The 19,228-nt window shown below is 37.8% G+C and overlaps 1 protein-coding gene across 2 annotated transcripts in view; it reads right to left on the bottom strand.

The window, feature by feature from the left end:
* Positions 1–10,493: 10,493 nt before the first annotated feature.
* fam20b (FAM20B glycosaminoglycan xylosylkinase) overlaps positions 10,494–19,228 on the bottom strand; it is a 37,558-nt gene continuing 28,823 nt past the window's right edge. For both annotated transcript variants that reach the window (XM_051873916.1, XM_051873915.1), the window contains exons 7-9: positions 16,646–16,837; positions 14,351–14,410; positions 10,494–11,393 (exon numbers count right to left, since the gene is read on the bottom strand). In XM_051873916.1, the coding sequence (XP_051729876.1) occupies positions 11,162–11,393; positions 14,351–14,410; positions 16,646–16,837 (484 nt within the window). In that variant the 3' untranslated portion in view covers positions 10,494–11,161. The remainder of the gene's footprint in view (positions 11,394–14,350; positions 14,411–16,645; positions 16,838–19,228) is intronic.

Consider the following 19,228-nt stretch of genomic DNA (forward strand, 5'->3'; position numbering starts at 1 on the left):
TCTAGTGTGTATTCATGCATAGCTATGTCATATGACAAAACATTACATTTTGCTTGTTTTACTAAAGAAGTAAAATGAAAAGTAATATAATGAAGTATTGGTCAGCATTTATCAATATCATTGTGTGTAAGTGTTGGGGTGGGCTAGCAAAGCAGTTCGTTCTGGGGTAATCTTAATTTTAAGTAGTTATACTTACATTTTTTTGAGTATAAAATCAGTCTTCTCCAAAGGCGAGATCTTCGAGCAGCTGCTGATATCTTCTTTGGCTTCAGACATTGCTAACACTGAAGAAAACCGAACTAGGTAATAATAATGACAAAAAACAAACATGTGTTTGTATACATCATAGTTTGAGATTATATACACAGACATAAAGCATGATGATAAGGTTAAATATTTTGAATACATCATAATGCATAAAAGTATTTATTATTTATAAGCCTGAGGGATGAAACTAGAGCTAATTCAACAAGAAAAAAAGGAAAACAAATGAAATGTATGCCACACTTGCTTGTGGATGAACATTTTTGCATATAAAATAAAGAAATTAACAACGTATTCAACAAAAAATAAACTCACATTATAAAAATATAAGAACTTTAAATTAACCCAAAATATATTAGTTGTACTACAATTACAAAATTACTGGCAGCTGTTTCTTCAACAAGACCACAAAATAAAGTTTGATCAATATCAAGATATTTACAGATAGATGAATTAAACCTGTCACTCATATCTTTTAAGTTGTTGCGCTTGTGATAACGTCGTAGGTCACATGATAACGTCAACATGGCGGATTATTTTCGGATCGCATTCATACTCAACGAGATTTGGCTATTAAGTACCTACTCTTTTAGCGCTCGTTAAGTAAGTACTTATTGAAATTAAGTGCCTACTCATTGAGTAGGCGGTTTCGGACGCAGCCAGTGTCTAAGTTAGATGTCTCTTATGCCTCTTCACCCCTGCCTTCTCTCTATGCTAAAAGAGTTCAATTACATTCAGAATTCAACCTTCTGTTGACAGATCTAACAGACAACTTAAGTAATGTAGACAGCACTTTTTTTGAGCATAGAGACAAGGCTGGGAAGCTCTTGGCTTACCAGGCTTGATTGGCTAGCTCTTCGAGATGGATTTCAAATATCAGATCCCTGACAGGTGAATTAGTTATGGATCTGGTCTTAATAGATTATTATGCTAGACTGTACACTTCAGAAATCCCTCCATATAATACTACAAATTTAGATCTCCATACAATTGATGAAAACATTGCTAAGGCTCTAGGTGACCCAGTTACAGAATCAAAAATATAGGTAGTGATTAAATCCATGAAACCTGGAAAATCCCCTGGCCCTGATGGCTTTACTGTTGACTTTTATAAAGCTTTTGCTCCCCTTTTAGTTCCTACTTTAGCAAAGCTTATCAATGACTCCTCTAAGGTGGGCAGCCTTCTTCCTACTTTATCTGAGGCTTCTATTTATTTGCTCCTTTAAAAGGATAAAGATCATACCTCTTGCTGTATTTATAGACCAATATCACTTTTGAACGTAGATTTTAAAATTCTGGCTAAAGTTTTATGTTTACACCTTGAATGTGTATTACCATCTTTAATTTTTTATGACCAGACAGGCTTCACCCCAGGAGGACACTCATTTTTTAACACTAGGAGGCTTCTCAACAGTCTCTTTTCCTGCATATCAGACTCATCTGAAATTATAGTGTCTCTGGATGCTGAGAAGGCCTTCGATAGGGTGGAATGGGGTTATTTGTTTTTTACTTTCGAAAAGTTTGGGTATGACTCTAACTTCATCTCCTGAATTCAACTTCTTCACTCCTAACCTATATGGCATGCGATCACCCCCTTTCTCTCTTCAATGTAGGACACGACAGGGACTCTCCCTTAATTTTTAATCTAGCCATAGAACCTTTAGCTGTCTGGCTCCGCAGCCACAATGATTTTGAATTTCTTGTCATGGTTTAGTTCACAAGCTCTCACTTTATGCTGACGACCTTGACCTTTTGTTATACGTCTCAAACCCTGCTGCCTCCCTACCCCCAGGTTTGGATATCCTAGACAAATTTAACCAACTATCTGGCTAACTAACAACTAACTTTTTTGTTAACTCTGAAGCTAAAAAACTTCCACGATCACTCTTACCCTTTAAGATTGCTTCAGATGTTTTCAGACACCTGGGGGTCTTTTTTTACAAGTTAATATAATAAACTATTTGCGAGAATTTTTCAACCTTTTGTGGACAAATCCAAACTGGATATGTGTAGATGGGCCTCTCTTCCTTTATCCCTTGTAGGATGCATTAACTTAGTCAAAGTTGTTATTCTGCCTAAATTTCTGTACCTCTTTCAACACATACCTATTTGCATGAATAATTCTTTCTTTACTGGCTTCAACAGTCTTTTGTGTTCATTTTTATGGGGGAATAAACCTGCTCGCCTCAAGAAATCAATTCTACAACTTCTTAAAGCTAAGAGAGGCCTTGCACTTCCCAGTTTTCGGCAGTATTATGGGCCTGCAACATCAATGAACTTCTCTTTTGGAACAGGGATATCTACTCTAGACAATTGTCCTCCCTGGGTGCATATGGAAACTTCATCAATGAAAATCACTCTCTATTCTGTTGTCTGTTCTCAGCTGTCCTTAGTTGTAAACAGAGTCTCGGATAATCCAGTAGTCACTAGCACCCTTAAAATTTGGGTCCAATTTAGGAAACATCATGGTTTTCATAGATGTTCTATTCACAGATGTTCTATTCACATGCACATTTCCTTTTTCTTTTTTTGTTAAATATTTCTTATTTTGCTTCTTTGACCCGCCCCCTCCCACTCCCCTTCCTTTTTTTTTTTTTTTTTGACAGTTGAGTTATTGGATTGGGGTGGATCATATAAGGGATTAATAATGGACAAATGTCTTACGGTCTACTGTTTTATATGATGTCCTATTCTGTACTGTCACTGAAGACTAACAAAAAGATTCATGAGAAATAGAGCAGCTCAACCATGCAAACAAAACAGAGTCTCATCTCGCACTCTGAACTTGACAAAAAAAAGGAAGCAATCCTCAGGACAGGAAATACACTAAACAGAATGTTTTTATTTAGACAAATTAATTAGGAGACCAACGAAAAGCTTAGAGAGGTGAAAAGCCAAAACAATACACCAAAATAGCCATGTAACTAATTTAACCTCTTACCTTGAAAAGCAGAAACAGGACCAAAAATAATCAACACAACCTTACCTCCCTGGCTAACAACAAAACAGGAGAAAAAGGGGGAAAAGTAAACAGGCATCCTCCTCCCTACATGGGTCTCTGGTTGCAAGGGCATAGTTTTGGTTTGAACATTGGCGGATTGAAGTGTTAAGCATTTAACAGGGTCCCGGGCAGGTTTATTTATTTGTTTGTTTTTGCAAAATGGTCCAAGCATGCAAATTGGTTGATAATAACAATAAAGTAACCTATATTTAATCACTTGTCTACAAAGTGCCATAGGAAGTCAAACTATCTTTACTTAAAATTTTCTTATACCAAACATGTTAATTTCCTGTCATCTCTTGGAATATCTGAAAGCCAGGTTTTTCCTAATATCTGTCATTATTAGCTGAAAATATTTTACAGATGGGGAAAACCACTTATATAGTCAATTTAAGAAGGTCCATATTTTAAAGCTCTTTCTTACCTGTACTCTGCCTTAAAAAAAAAAAAAAAAAAAAAACAGTTGTAATTTGTAATTGTAAAAAAACTTGTAATTGTTTAACTATAGCATTTGTTACAGTAAGGATTTAATTACAAATAAGACTTTTTCTAGCATGTTTGGTACTTCATGGCATATACAAATGTGTTTCTGGGAGTGAGTTAAAGTGCAAAGCATGCCATTTCCTGTCGCCAGGTTGGCGCTATGACTAACTAAATATTGGCATAGAGGTGTCTTCAGACCAGGATTCTTATCGAACATGTGAAGTTTGGGGCAGATCGGACACTGTATGCCTGAGTTACAACAGCTTCCACTTTCATGGCGAAACATCAGACTTTGTCAGGCCGCCACAGACACGCCCTTCAGTGAAAACTCTACGAGGAGTAAATCACAGTGTAAAACATGTCATTTCCTGTTGCCAGCAGGTGGTGCTATGACTATAACTGAATATTGGCATGTAGATGTCTTCAGGCCAGGACACTAATAAAACATACAAAGTTTGAAGCAGATTGGACACTGCATGCCTGAGTTACAACAACTTCCTGTTTCATGGTGAAACATCGAACTTTGTCAGGCTGCCATGGACATGCCCTTCAGCAAAAACTCTAGATCTTCGCAATTTAATGTCACAAATTCCTTCAGATTAGACTGACCAAATATGACCTTGATCTGATTAAAGCTCTAGGAGGAGTTTGTTAAAGTACAATGTCTGGAAATGGCAAAAACTGCAAAAATTTTGCAGAGAAAATTCAAAATATCTCACATCCTGTTGGGTTTTCAGATTTTGCACCCAGGGACTTTTTTGTAGGTATTGGGCTGTTACATCTGTCTACCGAAGGTGCTACATTGAAATTTTGTAGGTGGTGCTATTGAGCCATTTTGCCACACCTAATTCAGAAACCCATATCTGACGTAAATTTTAACCACGTCTGACACGTGTCCAAAGTTTCATGAGTTTCAAGCATGTTTAGGCCCTCACAAATGCGATTCATTTCGGAGAAGAAGAATAATTGACTGAGCAATTACATTAGGGCCCGAGCACCGGGTCCTCACACCACCGGTGCTCAGGCCCTAATGTTAAATTCTAGTAAATGTGGTCATCATGAGTTTAAAAAGCTTGCAGGATAATATTTTTTTCCCTATTTTAATCAGTCATTTTAGTGGCAGTTTTAGATCATGTTCCGACTTTCTCCATAGCTTTTTAATACATTCTTAATAGAATTCAAATGGGTTGCACATTTTATCATCAGCGCCGCAATAGAAACGGCTCATGCAAATCTTATCAACATGTGAGAAGTGCCGGTACTCAAGAAAAAGTGAGGGTACGCTATTGATTAATATAGAGAAGTGGCGGTATTGCGTACCGATCCGTACCGGCCCATTTCAAGCACTGGAAATAGTCAAGGTTTACACACAGGAAATGATCGGCAACACAAAAACAACTGATCATTCAAGCTGAGAGATGAGATCTTGAGGTGCAAATGTCCAGACGGCTTTTAAATACGCTTCGCAGGAACACCAAGACCAATCCGCTTCTGATGGCTATAACTGGCTGCACCTGTGTGTTATTAGAAAAGACAGATGGGAGAAGGAAACAAAACAAAACAAAACACGTGCACAGCACTAAACATCACATACAGAAATAAAAACATTGCGTATCATTTCCCCACCAAAGGAGCCAGCCGCTCTAGACAGCGCATTTGTCAATACCATCTCTGAGCCGCGTTTATGAACGATCTTTAGATTAAATTCCTGTATGATAAGGAACCAACGCATCAACCGTTGGTTTAGATTGTGCATGCGGGACAGGAACACTAATGGGTTATGATCAGTATATGCAAAGGGCTACTGCTTAAATAAATCTTAAAGTGTCTTAACGCCATTAACAAAGCTAAGGCTTCTTTTTCGATTGTACTGTATCTCTGTTGACTATCAATGAACTTTTCTGAAAAGTAACAAACAGGTAGTTCCACATTTGTATCTGATTTCTGTAACAGTATGCAACAACTCCACTTGCATTGACTTAATACCCGTGAAAAAAATGGTGTGGCTAAAATTGGGGCTTTACATAAGATGTCTTTAGCTAGTCTAAAAGCATGTTGGCATTCTGGTGTCCAGACAAACCTTTGGGATGGTTTTAGGAGATCTGTCAGTGGTGCGACTAATGTGGCAAAGTTATAACAGACTCCCCGATAATAACCCGTCATTCACAAGAAACAGCATAGCTCTCGACGGTTAGAGGGTCGTGGAAACTCTATAATAGCAATGATCTTTGCATTCACCGGTTTCACTTGCCCTTGACCTACTTGCTTTTCAAGGTAAGTAATTGTGGCTTTAGCGAATTTGCATTTTGCCAGATCCATAGTCAACAATACTCTAGCCAAGCAAGTGAAAATGCCCTTAACAAATCCATGTGCTCCTCCCACATAGAAGAATACACGACAGCATCATCCAAGAATGCTTCACTGTCAGATATGTCCTGCAACACTAGATGCATTAGGCGCTGGAAGGTAGCCATGACTGAGTATTGACCAAAAAATTCTGGAGTCCCAAGGCAGATATTTCGGCAGCTTGCGGAGTTAACGGCACATGCCAATACCCCTTCAAAAGGTCAAGTTTTGTTACAAATTTTGCTGGCTCGACCTTATCGATTCAATTATCGATCCTTGGAAGTGGAAACGAATCAGGCTTTGTTACTGCATTGATTTTTCTGTAGTCTACAAAAACAGAAGACTTGGGTACTAACAAACAGGGTGAACTCCAAGCACTTTGACTTGACACAGCCAACCATTCTGTAACATACTTGATTTCAGACTTCATGATCTCTCATTTAATGGGGTTCACTCGATAAGGATTATTGTTTAATTGGACTCGTGTCACCCACATCAATATCATGAAATAAAACTTTTTTTTTTTTTTTTTGATGGAACGTCAGAGAAAATACTAGGAAACTCTCCAATTAGAGCTATAACATCCACACGTTATTGCTCTGGCAAATAACTCAGATACGAATTGAAATCATGTAGAATGCTAGAATTCTGCAGACAAGCTGTAGCAACAGAGACAGCTTCAATACCATCTTCCTTAAGTTCCTCTAGTAACCGTTTCCCTTCCGTTCACTCTATCATATTGATTTAACATATTGATGTGACAACTAGGCAGCTCTCACCTGTGCTCTGGAATACAAATGACATAAGATGCATCACTCGGTTTTCTTTCCACGACATTCGGTGAATCTATTCTGAAGCGCCAAGCCAGGAACAAGCAATTATGCCAACACCAACTCTCCAGGTTTGAAAGAACACACAACACAGTGTTGATCATGTTGAGCTTTCATCGCCGCTTGTGCTGAAGTTAAATTAGCTATGGCTAGGAAATGTGACTGCATCATCCGTTCACAGAACGTATCCACATATTCTGCAATGGACTTTGTCATAGATTTAGTTGCTAGTAATTGTTCGCTGAAGAGTTTGAAGAGCCCATGGACGCTATGTCCGAAGACCAGCTCCTCGGGACTGAATCCAAGAGAATCTTGCACGGTCTCGCTTATAGCGAACAGGAGTAAGGGAAGTCTCTCTGCCCAGCCTCGGCCAGATTCCCCACAATGCATTTTTTAGCCTTGTCCTAAGAATTTGGTGGAACCGCTCTAATGCTCCCTGTGATTGAGGATGATAAGCATTTGAAGTTACATGTGTAAGATCTTCTAACATTTGTTAGAACAGCTTCGACGTGAAGTTAGTTCCACAGTCTGTTTGCATTATGCATGGTAATCCAAACAGAGAACTTTGCGAGTTATTTTAAGATTGTCTTTGCTTTTAGATTGTGTAATAGTACAGCCTTAGGAAAACACATCGCTGCACACATCAATGAAAGAATGTACTGATGCCCTGCCCCTACTATAGGGTGTAAGGGAGCGGGTCGAATGTATTGGTTAGGTTTACCTGCAAGCTGACATTCCACTACACTAGTAAACCAGGCCAGTAAAAATACTGAGATATGCCCAGGCAAGTTTTATTAACTCCCAGATGACCGGCCATTACATGATCATGAGCTAACTTTAATACTGCTGCTCGAAATGCAGAGCGCAATACGATATGGTACATAGGGGCCAAGTTGCATAATCTTATCCTAACTATGGATAGGAAAGGAGTATTACAGAAGCATCCTAACTCGACAAAAAAATCCTTAAAGCTGTCTTAACTTTAGGAAAACCCCACCGGTGTCCTAACTTAAAACCTCTTTGAAATCCGACGCTAAAAATCACAGTATAAAAGACTTTTTCGAGAATGGCGTTACATTTATTAATTATACAAGACAAAGAGCAGCGATGGTTGATGGTGGAGAGACTTTTGGAGGACCCAGAGGATGTGCTGCGCTTTGATGATAAAATACTTCTATATTTTCGTGAGTGAGCAAAGGTGAAAACTTGCCGAATAAAATAGGCTTTACCTTTTCAACGGAACAGTGAAATTAAAAGCGTGCCGTTTTTTCTCCATTTTGATTTTAGGTTTACCTCAGAAGCAGTTTGCATGTCGTTGGTTGCTTGGTAACAGACCTGACAGTTGATTACCGAACTCGATGGAGCGGTTTAAGATTTCCTAACTACAGATAAGATGAGATTTTGTAAGATAGGATAAGAATCCTAAATCAAGTTAAGATTTGCTTCTGTACTACGAATTTGTGAAAAATCCTAAATTAAGTTATCATATCTTAAGTTAAGAAATTTTCTGTAATACGCCCCCGGGGTCTCAACAGCATCAACATCGTTACCCACCGACATATCCCTCGGCCAGCTTAATTTCCGAGTAACACAAGCTGTGAAATAAGTGTCAACTTCCGTTTCCCTGAAGGGCGGAATGAGACGAACATATCTGCTTAGATCAAATTGTTCAGAGTTAGCAGCACCTGCAGCCTGAGCATCTTCCTCTCAAGCTTCACGCTTAGTAACGCGGAGAAGTTCAAATGCAGTGAAAATCCCTTAAATGCAGTGAACGATTTTCATGCTCCTGCCATTTAATTTTAAGTTCTTACTCTTTCAACTTCAATGCAATCATTGGGTCAGATATACGTTCAGAGTTTAACTTCTCAGTTCTTCCACTCTTTCCTCTGCTTCACTTTCAACTGGAGGTTACTCTGGCAAAATGCCAAAAGCAATCATTTTAGTAAGGTCAAATTTAATCATTTGTGTTGGTGCAGACGACAAAACTGAAATTTTTAAAGCGCCTGCCAGCTGCAATAAATCTTCCTAAATTTATTCAGCTGCTCAACAGTCAGATTACCAAGAAATGCCTCAACATCCACTTCCATGATAAAAATTAGGCTACTTCCTAATTATAATGTTAGTTTTCACTGTATCAACTTGACTCATTTTTTTTTTCTTTGGGAAATCTTCTCCGGTTCATTTCTTCTGTTCAGTCCGTCGAGGTCAGATGCGAGTAAATACATGAACACCCTGGAGAGCTGCTTTATAGCAGAAATTGAAGGCTGCTGTCACTTTAAAACCTCATGTATGGATCTAATATCCACTTTTTTCCTACACCCCATTTCCTAGTCTTTGTGCAATTTATGAGAGTAATTTCTGATAAACTGTAAACAATCAGAGAAAGGTTTACTCTATTAGCACAATAATAAGCATTTTCAAAAAATGGACACAAAGAGATGACATTCTACTCACCCTTCAGTCAAACTGACGGATATGGATTATTGGTAGCGCAACCTTATGATTTAAAATGATTTGTTTCAGTCTTTTTAAGTGGAACTTTCCCAGACTGGGAGTGCCTCCCTGTTACGAGCTCTGACAAATCTTCTCCGCCACAGTTTCCTGTAAGAGCCGCACAAAAAAATAAAAATAAAAAAAATAAAAGAAAAACATGGGTTTAAAAAGAGCACCTCAAGCCTGCACACTAAACAAAGGTGCCAAGAGTCTCATCTCCCACTCTGAACTTAACTAAACAAAAAAGAAATCCTCAGGGCAGGAAATACAATAAAAATGATGTTTTTATTTAGACAACGTAATTAGGAGATCAACAAAAAGCTTCGGGAGGGGAAAGCCAAAACAATAAACAAAAATAGCCAATTAAAAAAATATAACCTCTTACCTTTAAAAGAAACAGGACCAAAAATAATCAACATAACCTTACCTCCCTGGCTAACAACAAAACAGGAGAAAAGGGGGGAAAAAAACAAACAGGCATCCTCCTCCCTACATGGGTCTCCAGGCAGAAAACTAGAAGGGTAGCAGTCTTGTAGTCGACATAAATCAAAACAGTTAAGGTTTACACACAGGAAATGATCGGCAACACAAAAACAACTGAACATTTGAGCTTGGAGACGAGAACTTGAGGAGTGAACGTCCAAATAAGCTCAGCAGGAACACCATCACCAATCCGCTTCTGAAGACAATAACTGGCTGCACCTGTGCGTTATTAGTAGAGACAAGCGAGAGAAGGAAACAAAGAAAAAACAAAACACACGCACAGCACTTAACATCACATAGAGAAATAAAAACATTACGTAGCACTCCCATAATCTAAAACGCAGTAGGATTGTGTGTATATGACCATAGATGTGCACACAAAACCCAAAGTGGGCTTTTCTTGTCTGTGTTCCGCTCCTTCAACAATATATCCGCTAGAAAGCACAGAAAGCTGAATGGAATGTGGCACAATAATCGTGTATCTCCATTATCGTCTTCTTAATCGTTGGAAGTTAAACCTGAAATAACAATACTATTCTGCATGTCTTTGGATTCTGTGGGAAACAGGAGCACCTGGAGGAAAACACACAAACTTTAAGTTTAAATATTAATTTTTAATGTTGAAAATGTCTCACAGCAATATCACAATGCTGTTCTCTTTATCATCTTCTCTGAACTTCAGTAGCAACAGCCGCCCAGCTCTTTACAACACTGTATTCATCCTGAATACTGAACACAGCGAATCTATCATAACTTGTTTTTTTAGATCAATATTATTACTCGTCATTATTCAAAAGCTTATTCTGTATTTACAATCTGGGTAAAGAGATCATCAAAAAGTCTGTTAATAGTCTTCTGGATCTGTCATGGTCACATTCCAGGTTCCAGAGTCTAATTAGGCCAAATATCTCATTCCAAGTTTCATATATGTGAAAGACCGACTGAAAAATCATTAATCCATCCTCTTGCAAATGGACTTGGATGGCCAAAAGAAAAAAAACAGGAACAATAACAGGAAACAGGTGTAGTATATTCCACCTACATGGTGTCAAGGCCTCTTCACTTCTTCCAGAGAGCAAGAGAAAACGGTGTCTTGGCGTCTGTGGTCCGTCTTGAATGAATCCAGTGAATCAAACTCCTCCAGGTCGGCTCTTAAGGCTTCTTATGGCCTTCAGGTCTCCGGCTCCATAGCAGGAAGGCGAAAGGAGCCTGTGCATCAAGAGTCAAACACATTATCACTTCCCTTGTTTCTCCAGTGTGTTTAAGGATGAGGCAAGTTCATGCGGTCCTCGATCAGTGTGTTGTCTGCGCCCTGCGTCTCCATGCATTGCCGCACGGTGGCCAACACTCCGTTGAGACGGCGGTCGAGCGCGGTGAGATGCGGCCCCGTCAGCACCGGAAAGGCGGGATCGTGGGCCGTGGCCTGTCGCATAGCTGAACTCAACACTCCACCTTTCAGCAGGTTTAGCCTATTCCAGGTGGAGACGCGGACCCTTTTGGATACAATCAGAAAGAGACAGAAATAACCTATTAAATCCTTGAAAAAAATAAAATGACAAGATGCAACTAAGGGACACTGTTGCTCTTGACACCTCTTACTGAAAATGAATGATTTCTGATTGATTTGTTGCTTCAAAAGTTCAGTTTTAGTCAGGGTGCAAGTCTTTAAAGGGATAGTTTACCCAAAAATAAAAAAATTCTGTCATTAATTACTCACCCTCATGTTGATCAGCAAACATAAACAGAAGCGCAACCGAACCTGCTTGACGCGCAAGAACAAACCTCTTTCGGAAGCTCAAACGTGCTGCGTAATCAGAATGAACCTCATTGGTTCTCGCACGTCAAGCAAACATGCTTGGGCTTCCGTTTACCACAACTGATGTGTGAGTTGATGAATGTTTATATGTGTAATGCACATGTACAGTTAAAGCAGCATAAGGCTTTTCATCTGTTAGTCAATCAATAGCCGCGTTACCATTACCCTTTAAATTGCGCAAACTGAAATTGCGTATTGAAAATACGTCCAATGGAAACACATCAATTTTTCAAAAACTTGCATATATTGCAAAAAAGTTTTTATGCTCGCTTGAAGTGGTTTTTCAGGCAATTCGAAAAAAGGAATATTTTGCAAAACTGCAGTTTTTTCACATTCACAGGTCACCTGCCGTACGTAAAAGTCGATCATTCTTTAAAGAGGGCGCGGTATGTTTAGACAGAAGATGAGAGTTCTTCATTAAACTCATAAAAGACAAAAGTATTATGGGACTACTTGATTCTAAACAACAAAGAAATGCCACAATTTGAATTTATCAAGACCTCGAAGCAGATAGGAAGGAGAAACACCCAGAAACACCTCATACGTGGCCGCTCCCACGTATAAGGGGCTTTCCTTGCCATAAATGCTTTGAATAACATGCCTACGTCTCCTCTGATTAAAAATAATGGTTAGTGCAGTGGCTGGGATATACGTAAACCTACAAACATCTGTTTTGGAATGACTTATCGCGAGAGGAAAAAGAGATGTTTTAGTCGCATAACATCGGTTAATGGAAACGCCGTCATTTCGCAATAGTTTTTTTTTTAATCGATATTTATAAAATATCGCAAACGTTTTGCGCAAATCTGTAATGGAAACGCAGCTACTATCTCATTAAGGAGATAATGAGTATGTGGAGCACTAAGGCATCCAGGAGGATAATCAAAGTATTGAATATCTGCAAGAAAGCCTTATTCCCTATAATGCTAAATTAAAAGTTCGGGGTTTTAAAGATTTTTTTAAAATGTTTTTGAAAGAAACTACGAAGTGCTCACGAAGCCTACAGTAAAACAGTGTAAAATACAATTTGACAATGGATTTCTATTTTAATATATTTACAAATCTAATTTATTTCTGTGATGGCAAAGGAATAAACTGATGAAATTCAGCATATGCTGATTTGGTGCTCAAGAAAAATTTCTTATTAACAATGTTGAAAACAGTTGTGTTTAATATATATTTTTCAGGATTCTTTGATTAATAGAAACTTCAATAAAGAACAGCTTTTATTTAAAATAAAATTTCTTTCTAACATTAAATGTCTTTACTGTCACTTTTGATGTGTCCTTGCTGAATAAAAGTTTTCCAATTTCTGACCCCAAACCTTTGAACAGCAGTGTATATGTTTTGAAGCAATGTAAAAACGTTTCAGATCACTTAGATGTGGCTGGTATTAAGTAAAACGTTGATATTAAATACAACATGAATATCGATGAAAACAAAAAATTAAATTGGACTAAAAAACACAGAAAAGACACTTTTCTTCCTAATTACACACAACCGATGGTGTCATTCGTATACATTTTAACCTAAAAAAAAAAAAAAATGGCTGATGACCGCATGAACTACCCACATATACACGTTCCAGAGGAAACCTTGACTCATACATGTTAACACAAAAACACTCCAAATCATAGACTCTTAAAGCTTGTTTTGTGTAATTGAAGGTCAACAACATGTTAGTGGTTAGACCTCTGTTTATATTTAAAAAACAGACCAGGAAGCATTTACACCACAGCCGACAAATGAAGACTGAGGTTAGGGACTGCCTGAGGCCTGTCAGTTTTAGAAACCTAAAGTGGTTTTATAAGAGGAAGTTAAAGTCACCAAGAAATCAATACTGATAGTTCTAACTCTTTTATGGAAGATTGCAGTATTTTTATATAAATCATTTGTGCACATCAACATTATTATTATTTTTTTTGTAATTCAATGGCCCTTGCGATCTTTACATACAGACAGGAATCTTTGTTGGATGATCTTCAGTCAGCAAATGGTATTCGTTTGTGACCTCCCTATTCTTCTGCATATCGCTGTTGTCAAACTTAATACAATATATTAATAAATATATTATCAAAAATAATATCACAACTTCTGTTTCATGCTGACTTTAAGGGCCTGCTTACACTTGGTCACTTCATGTGTTTTTACTGATTCGATAGCTATCTGATTTGTTAAAACTATTCCATTTACACTTGGACACAAATGTGTCTCCGCAAAAAATCTGATCTTCAATTCCCGAACTATATGCAAATTTAATAGAGTTGACGTCAATGAAAGCAACAGATATGCGCTGCAGTTTATTTATCATCAGCTAACTTCAAGATCAAAGAACGCAATAGGAGAAAGAGCGGCATCTGCATCATTTAGTCACACTACATTTAATGAAGATGATTGTGTTTTGAGCATCTGCGACTTGCTTTCAGTTTCATTTGCGGCAGTTTGCGCGTTGGCTTGCTCAAGACACACAACTACTCATCTGTGGCGACGTGTGTTGCAGTAGCGCCGTCATATAAGGCTACTCCATGTCATTACAGGGCATTTACACCCGGTCGTTTCACGATCGGATAGATATACGATCAGATAGACATACGATCAGAGAAGAGTAATCACTGTGTTTGTGTGAGTACTCACATGCAGCACTGATAAAGAGGGGCGAGAATACTCCTCTCATCCAGAGCGGGATTCCCAAAACTGCAGGAGAAAACACAATTTCAAACTATCTTGCATCTTGTCCAAAAAAACAAAACAAAACAAGCTTTCTCTAGATCACTGATTCTCAAATGTTTTCAGGTGTAATACCAGTTTTACAGACTTGTACATTTTATTAACTTACTTTATTAAATACAGTATACAGAGGTGCACATAAGTTTTTCATTCTGGTTCTCATGAGAGCACCTGGAGATTCGGTTTGGTGCTCACACTGAACAAAGTGTGACCCATTAAATATAACTTAAAAAATATAACTATTGCACTTTATTTAGTTAGCTTTTTTAATAAAATAATAAATAAAGTGTGATAATACCATTATATTTTAAAATAAAAAAAAAAAAGATTATTAAATAAAAATGCAATTCTTTTATAGTACACTTAAATTCTTTTTTACTTTTTACATTTTTTTTAAATGAATTTTCAACATTTTTAAAACTAAAATCAGCAAGCTTTTATTTTGCCGGGTTGACAGGAAGTACAGTACAGTATATGCACTGCCGAGTGAAGTGTGTCAGTGAATGTCAATTTTGCGTTTTGCTCAGATTTATTATGCATTCAGTTCAAATGGAAATCTTATACAATATTACAGTTGATCTAAAACTGTGATTGTGCATTAATAGCTGCCAACCATGTCGGCACACAAATAAGCAGTCTGAACTAATTTTTTAAATTTTGGCCACGCATGCACACCTGCGCACCCCTGTATATACAGCTGTGCTCAAAATTATTCATACCCTTGGTAAATATGACCAAAGAAGGCTGGGAAAATAAATCTGCATCATTAATCCTTTTGATCTTTTATTTTAAAAATCTACAAAAATCCAAACTTTCAATAAAGAATAAGAACTTTAAATGGGGGAAAATCTCGTTATGAAAACTGTTTTTCTCTAATATATCTCTCTATATATATACAGTTGCAAGAAAAAGTATGGGAACCACTTGCAGAATCTGTGAAAATGTGAATAATTTTAACAAAATAAGAGAGATCATACAAAATGCATGTTATTTTTTATTTAGTACTGTCCTGAGTAAGATATTTTACATAAAAGATGTTTACATATAGTCCAACAAGACAAAAAATTGCTGAATTTATTAAAATGACCCTGTTTAAAAGTTAGTGAACCACTGATTCTTAATACTGTGTGTGGTTACCTGGATGATCCACGACTGTTTTTTTGTTTTGTGATGGTTGTTCATGAGTCTCTTGTTTGTTCTGAGCAGTTAAACTGAGCTCTGTTCTTCAGAAAAATCCTTCAGGTCCTGCAGATTCTTCAGTTTTCAAGAATTTTTTGCATATTTGAACCATTTCCAGCAGTGACTGTATGATTTTGAGATCCATCTTTTCACACTGAGGACAACTGAGGGACTCAAACCCAACTATTAAAAAAGGTTCAAACATTCACTGATGCTCCAGAAGGAAAGAGCTGGGGGGTCAAAACTTTTGAACAGGATGAAGATGTCCAAATTTTTCTTACTTTGTTTTAAATATCATTGTTTTTCCATTTAGCACTCCCCTTTGGAAGCAACAGAAGATACTTGCATGTTTCCTGGAAGACAAATTAAGTAAACTTTACTTTGATCTTTAAATTCAAAATGTTTTACCCCCCTTCCTTTTGGAGCATCAGTGAATATTTGAACCTTTTTTATTAGTTGGGTTTGAGTCCCTCAATTGTCCTCAGTGTGAAAAGATGGATCTCAAAATCATAGTCACTGTTGGAAATGGTTCAAATATGCAAAAATGCTTAAAGACTGAAGAATCTGCAGGACCTGGAGGATTTTTCTGAAGAACAGAGCTCAGGTTAACTGCTCAGAACAAACAAGAGACTCATGAACAACCATCACAAAACAAACAAACAAAAACAAACAGTCGTAGACGATCCAGGTAACCACACACAGTATTAAGAATCAATGGTTCACTAATTTTTGAATGGGGTTATTTTTTAATTTTAATAAATTCAGCTATTTTCTTGTCTTATGGATTATATGTAAACATATTTTATGTAAAATATCTTACTCAGGACAGTACTAAATAAAAAAATAGCATGCATTTTGTATTATCTCTCTTATTTTGTTAAAATTATTCACATTTTCACAGATTCTGCAAGTGGTTCCCATACTTTTTCTTGCAACTGTATATATAACATTATTTCTATAATTACTTGGGTCTATCAACTTGTTTGTAGGTGACTAGATCTCTATATTTTTCTTTCTTTCTACCTTTTGGCGTTGTCCAGAAGGATGAGCATACTGGCTCCTCCATCATCTTGGAAACTCTCATAGTGATGGCGGTCAGCATTGCCGATAAGGTAATCAAAAATGGCTGTGTCGATAACATCCAGGAGCCGTGGACCGGCATCATAAGGGGGCATTTTCTTCACGGCCTCGCAGTAGCTCTCATCATACTCCCACCTAACACACACAACACAGCCATTGATCAACACAATCAATAAAAACAGACACATCCTCTTGAACAGTGTTCATCCATTCACTCCATCAGCTCTGGATAAACGTGAATTTCTCTTTAAAGTCTGGGAGAAATCTCATTCTCACTGTGTTCCAGGTGTCTGATGCTCAGCGCAGTTTATGGGCTCTGAAAACCCATCAGGTCACCTGGCAACGGCTCAGAAACAGAACAATGACCACTGCGCTCTGCAGGGGGCTGATGGGATGTTAAAGAGCACAGCGTCTACACTGAGTCAGGACATTTAATAAATATACAGATAAAGATTCCACGCGGCTCATTTGAAATGGAAACGGAAAGACAGCTTTGAGGAAAAAGGACTGATTTTCCTTTTTGAAAAACAGATTTTCTTACCATTTACACAGTAAGACCTAAATGTATGAGCAAAACTTCCCACACCGCTACATCAATAGGGATTTTTAGTGGGCCACCCAATTGAAATGTAATTATCTGATGTGATTTGTGATGCAACCCTGTTTTTTTTTTAATAAGAAAATGCTCAAGTTAGAGCAACTTAGAGTACACAGATGAGGAAAGAAGAAGGATAACACAGAAAATCTGCAAACTGACACTTCCCTTCTTTAAATAGAGTGCTGCAGGGATGACATCTTTTTGTAGGCCAAGTAGCATTGCCCTGGTTCCCAGAGCAAAAAGCCAAAAGGATTTTTTGTATTACTGTAGAAAATAAGTTCTGACTGTGACCAACAAAAGTTTGTTTCTTACACATTTTGTTCATCATGATATTCTTCAGAAATTTACGACGGTTGCATGACTTCACCACCATTAGGCTTCCAACAACTAGTAATTTGCACGAGCACGAGGTACAAACAGAACTGAAAAAGCGGACTAGTAAATAGTCCAGTAAAACAGTGTTTGGCCATACACCGATTACTTTACTTGCCCACTGCGGCCACCCTGTCCTTTTGTTTTTTTTATAAAAAAATAATAAACCATTTAGTTCAGTTGGACATCGGATGCTACTGAAGCAGGGTTTTTCCTACATTGAAAATTTTTTGTCCCGCCAAACCCTTATTTGATCAGTTATTGAGAGTTGTTTATTAGTGATGTAGATGACTGCTGCGCTTGTGATAGGGCGCATGTTAACCAACAGAGAACGAGCAAAGAGCTCCTCCCTCGTGTGCACCACCTCTCACGGTCTTCAAAATAAGTGCTGTATTTGCTCTCTCTCCCTCGCACATAATAATCTTAATGAACGGGCACGACGCTAAAAGTTCGGAAGACCGAATCATGTTTCATGTGGTGCATTCTGAGAATTTTTTTCTTGAATATCCGCTGGGTGTGAATAGTGAAAAAGAACGTCACCTCATCTTTTCTGACAGGCGTCCCCACAAGTGCAGCTGACATAAACCACAATTTCAATAAACGAAAAAAAATCCTATCCAGTGAAGTGTTTTCCGTGTTGACAAATCGTTTGCGATGTCCTAATAACAGCCATGATTCACACGCAACGCATCCACGTCTGCTAATGTCCGACATAACTCTTGAACAGATTAATTTTAATGAATCGTGAAAACAACTGATCTGTGCAACACTGAACCCACGATACGTCACTGAATCGGTGTATAAGTATAACAAATCATTTTCTCAGAACAACTCTGAAATGAGAACGTGAACGTAAGTGTGCTTACCCCAAGAGTGGTTAGTAAGATTTAGCCTTAATTATCCACAGTATTTTCAGGTTATTTCTATGACAATGTGTAGTAAATTAGGCCTACCTATAAAATCAGTTGGAATTAGGCCTACCTATAAAATGAGGTGAAGCCAGAACAAAGCTAGGTGCATTCAATTGAATATGGTAGAAAATTAGATTACTAGTTAAATTAACTTTTTGATGCTACTTTTTAATACTGATTAATAATAATAATAATAATAATAAATATTATTATATATACGAAAATAATTTTCAGGTCTAGCAAAGAAGCATCTTCTCTTACAAAGCTATGAAATCAGATTTTTTTTTTGCAAAGAAGGCAATAAAGGATTACAGTGAGAGTGGCAGGTAATTTATTGTCAGTATTGGGCTCGCAGATCACATGGGTAGGGTACTTTTTACTGTTTGTGTGGATGACCATGTCTGACAGCCACCACCGAAGACCATTTTTGACCCAGGAAAAACCATGTGAAAGTGTGTGCTCTGCTCCATATACAGCACGAGCTGCAGAGTCGCAGTACAGTGCAGCAGGAGTCAGATTTCACTTATCATTTGATGAGAATAAGGAGAGATGACTGACAGGATGATGGCGGAGGATTTGGTGCGCAACAAAATTTGCCGTGACATCCATACTTGACATCCCTACCCCACCATGACATCCCCAGAC

The sequence above is a fragment of the Ctenopharyngodon idella genome, chromosome 20 (genome assembly GCF_019924925.1).
Source record: "Ctenopharyngodon idella isolate HZGC_01 chromosome 20, HZGC01, whole genome shotgun sequence".
NCBI lineage: Eukaryota > Metazoa > Chordata > Actinopteri > Cypriniformes > Xenocyprididae > Ctenopharyngodon > Ctenopharyngodon idella.